Source organism: Oryx dammah, unplaced genomic scaffold (assembly GCF_014754425.2).
Source record: "Oryx dammah isolate SB20612 unplaced genomic scaffold, SCBI_Odam_1.1 HiC_scaffold_7, whole genome shotgun sequence".
NCBI lineage: Eukaryota > Metazoa > Chordata > Mammalia > Artiodactyla > Bovidae > Oryx > Oryx dammah.
In genome coordinates, this window is record NW_024070191.1 from 38,601,246 (window position 1) to 38,605,192 (window position 3,947).

The 3,947-nt window shown below is 51.4% G+C and overlaps 1 protein-coding gene across 1 annotated transcript; it reads right to left on the reverse strand.

The window, feature by feature from the left end:
* Positions 1 to 296: 296 nt before the first annotated feature.
* Positions 297 to 3,714, reverse strand: OXSM (3-oxoacyl-ACP synthase, mitochondrial). Its single transcript, XM_040243296.1, has 3 exons — positions 3,640 to 3,714; positions 1,968 to 2,976; positions 297 to 781 (listed from the first exon to the last, which is right to left on the reverse strand). Exons 2-3 carry the CDS (start codon positions 2,945 to 2,947, stop codon positions 379 to 381), a joined length of 1,383 nt encoding a protein of 460 aa, XP_040099230.1. The 5' UTR covers positions 2,948 to 2,976; positions 3,640 to 3,714; the 3' UTR covers positions 297 to 378.
* Positions 3,715 to 3,947: the final 233 nt, after the last annotated feature.

Below are 3,947 nucleotides of genomic sequence, written 5' to 3' on the forward strand. Positions count from 1 at the left end.
ACGGCAAAGGTCAGAGGGAAGGTAACACACACAGCCCATTAACATCTCACTTCTGTGCCCCCAGCCTCCCAGGAAACTCGTGGCAGTGCTAAGAGACATTTTTGGTTGTCACCGCTGGGGAAGGAAGGGTCACTGGAATCTAGTGAGTGGGGACTTGGAAGCCGTAAAGCATCATACGATGTACAGGACAGCTCCGCTTTCCCCAACAAAGAAGTACCCTACACAAAACATCCACGGTGCCAAGGCTGAGAAACCCAGACAAGAATAAAGGGTGCCTGGGTATCATTATACAAAAATATGCATTTACATAAATGTATTATTTCTCAGTGCAGTTTACAACAGTTAAAAACATCAATATTTAATTATACGTGATTTGTCCTACATGCCAGCGATACAAAGTGTTGCATTGGTACCGCCGAAACCGAAGGAATTGGTGAGTGCAATTCGCCTGTTCTCAGCTTTCCAGTCCTGTGCCCTGAGTGGCACGTAATTGAGATCAAACTGCGGCTCTGTGCAGTCCAGGTTTAGAGTAGGCGGCAGTTTCCGATGGTAACAAGCCAGGGCGGTAAAGGCAGCCTCGGCCGCCCCGGCAGCCCCCAGGAGGTGCCCCGTGGCTCCCTTGGTGGAGGAGACGGCAAGGGCATGTGCGTGGTCTTTGAAAAGCTGTTTGATGGCTTGGTTTTCAGCAGCATCTCCCAAAGGCGTGGAAGTAGCATGTGCATTGATGTAGGATACCTCTTCAGGTTGGATGCCTGCATCCTTCACGGCAGCGGCCATGCACCTAATAAATAAGAAAAAAGCAGTTGCACTCATCAGAACGACACTTCATTTTAACAAGCCCATCATCTGTGGGCTTCTCCAGTGGTTCAGGGGTGAAGAACCCACCAGCCAACGCAGGAGACATGGGTTCAATCCCTGGGTTGGGAAGATCCCCTGGAGAAGGAAATGGCAACCCACTTCAGTCTTCTTGCCTGGAGAATCCCCATGGACAGAGGAGCCTGGTGGGCTACAGTCCATGGGGTCACAAAGAGTAAGACATGACTGAGCGACTGAACACACACTAGTTGTCTGTATGACTACAGATAATGGCTACAGAAATACCCAAGTACACTGGATGAAAAGAACCCTTTATGTTCCCATAACAGAACAGCATCTTGGATTACCACGTGCTCTAGAATGCCATCCGCATGGGAATACTGAGGCACCCCCAGTACCCTGGACTGATTCATCACTGTGACAAAAACATATAAGCCTACGGATTTTATAATCTCTAATAAAACATGTTTCCATTTTATTTGACATGTCCTTTTTTCCTGGAGGAAAAAGCCATGTAGACTCAACCTCAGAATAATTTTTCTTTGGGGAATTTCTTATCAGTGGGGTATGCATACAGAGTTAAAATAAGGAGAAAAGATTTATAACTATGTTTTAATTTTTTCTTTCACATTTAAATGTAAAACTCTGCATATTTCCCAATAATCTGAAAAAGAAGTCCACACAAAAATGTGCCATTATCTTAATGCTTCAAATATCTTTCAAAACCTTCCTATTCAGGCCACAAGAATTCTAAGTCAATGAAGAAGTACAAAGGCAAACCTCCAAACAGACAAATTTAAAAATAAAATATTTCAAAAAACTAAAACATTTCTCTAGGAAAACCTTTGAAAATCTCATGGATGTTAACACCTCCTTTTTCAGTTCTGGGCTGCCTCGATTTCCTTAAGAGAAGGAAATATAAGGGTATAATCTGAAGTGTGATGAAGGGTTTCGACCATCTCCTCATCCAGCTGGCTGCTATGCTTGACATTTCCAGTACCACCAACTACTCAATAAAACTCAAAAGGATATTCAAACGTTTTCAAATATTTCAAACACGGTAAAACACCAAGGCCGGATACTAAGTATCCCCTAAGTTGAGATTCCAACAGTCTTAGCTGAAGAAATGGGAACACACGAGCAGTCTTTACCTGAAGGCACCGTCTCCTCCAGGGTCGGGGGCGGTTATGTGGCCGGCATCCCCGGAGAGTCCGTAACCCACAATCTCTGCGTAGACCCGGGCCCCCCTGCGGAGCGCATGCCCGTGTTCTTCCAGGACCAGCACGGCCGCGCCTTCTCCCATGACAAACCCGTCCCTCTGGGGGTGAAAGGGCCGACAGGCGGACTTCGGATCCGCGTTTGTGCTCAGAGCCCGGGCTCTGGCGAACCCCGCAACCGACAGGGGGCTGATGCAAGAGTCCGTCCCCCCGGCCACCATCACGGCCGCGTCTCCGTGGGCTACGAACCTGAACGCGTCTCCCACCGCGTGAGCCCCGGTGGTGCAGGCCGTGGAGACCGCGTGGTTGGGGCCCTTGAGTTTATGGCGGATGCTGACTTGGCCTGCTGGCATGTTGACCAGAATCTTAGGGACGAAGAATGGGCTGACTTTACTGTAACCTTTGGTCTGAAACGTTAAAGCGGTTTCGGAAATCACTTCAAGAGGAACCATTCCCATGCCGATTGCGACGCCTGTAGCTGCCTGGTCAGCTTCTGATTGAGGGTGCCAGCCCGCATCTTTTAAGGCTAACTCAGCGGCAGCGATGGCCATCACCGTGGGAGAAGACATGGACTTGGTATCTGACTTGGGCACAAAGTTTAGCTCGTTGAACTGCCCTTCATCACCACCTCTTGGCACGTAAGCGGCAACGCTGCACGGGATGCTCTGGTACTCGTCGCCAACCAGGGAGACGATTCCACTCTCTCCCCGGACAAGGCGGTCCCACACCAGCTGAGTTCCAACGCCAAGAGGGGTCACTAAACCGATGCCAGTGACGACGACCCGCCGACGCAATCCTCGTGCTGATGCGGTTGCCAAAAACCGCCTTTCATTTACTAATCGCTGGCATGATCTTGCATGTATCAGATGACGCTTGGTAATCCTTAGGAAAATTTGCAAGCCGTCGGACAGCATGGTTGAAATTCAGAGGGTCAGCACCTTTCCTGTAACAGACCACAACACGCCCAGCAGGTATATTCACTGTGGTTTAGAACACCTTAAAAGGTCTAAGAAACAACATCCATGGTGTGGTTTTCAGGCGCTCGGTTGTGAGCTGTTAAGGGAACACAGGGAAAATAACGTTACTTCATTTTAATTTATACTTATTATCGAGCCACCTGCTTGGACGCAGCCCTTTTCAGACTCCAATTACCCTAAGATATTCGAAGACAAAGGGGTGAAACGACGATTCATTCGAATCACAGAAACAGAACTTGACTATGAAACACATACGGGCACTCCTGGCCTGATACAAGCGGCGGAAAGCACCCTTTTTCAGGATGGCCAAGACCGTATTACATTTAATGCTTCTGGTATTAACGGAGTAAAACACATTTCAGGGCGTAGTCTTCGAAGTAGGGGTGAGAGGACTTTTTGGATCCTCAGCAAGGAGAGAAACAGGATTTCTGCGACCGCGAAAGTCAAGGGCGAGGGGAGGCCGGGGACAGCGGACGGTGGCCAACCCCCAGCGCCGCCCCAGACACCCGGGGAAGGCGTGGAGAGAGGAACAGACAGCAGGCCCGGGTCCTCCACGCCGCTCTCCGCACCCGCCCCCGACCCGATGGAGCGCCGGAGCGCGAAAGCCAAAGAGGGGCCAGCGGCACTACCTGCACCTGGTGCGGCCCGCGCAGCCGCAGTCCCCAGCGCCCGGCGAGCGATGCGCACGCGCAAACGAACGTCCGGGCTCGCTGGCGCACGCGCACAGGCACGTCCGCGAGGGCGCGCACGCATGAACGCGAGGGCGCGCGCGGCCGCTGGGCCGAGCGCCCTTCCCTCCGCGTCCCCTTGGCGGAGGTCAGACCTTCCTTGGGGCGGATCCTGGCTCCGGGCCTGTGGCCACTTCGGCCGCTCCAAGATAAGCTGGAACGCGCACGAAACCCAAGGGGAGAGCATTTTGCCCGTCAAGAGGGAATTT

Coding starts and splice junctions, on each gene's coding strand:
- OXSM (XM_040243296.1), bottom strand. CDS start 2,947: ATGCTGTCCGACGGCTTGCAAATTTTCCTAAGGATTACCAAGCGTCAT. Junction 782..1,967: donor GGAGGAGACGGTGCCTTCAG/GTAAAGACTGCT, acceptor CTTATTTATTAG/GTGCATGGCCGCTGCCGTGA.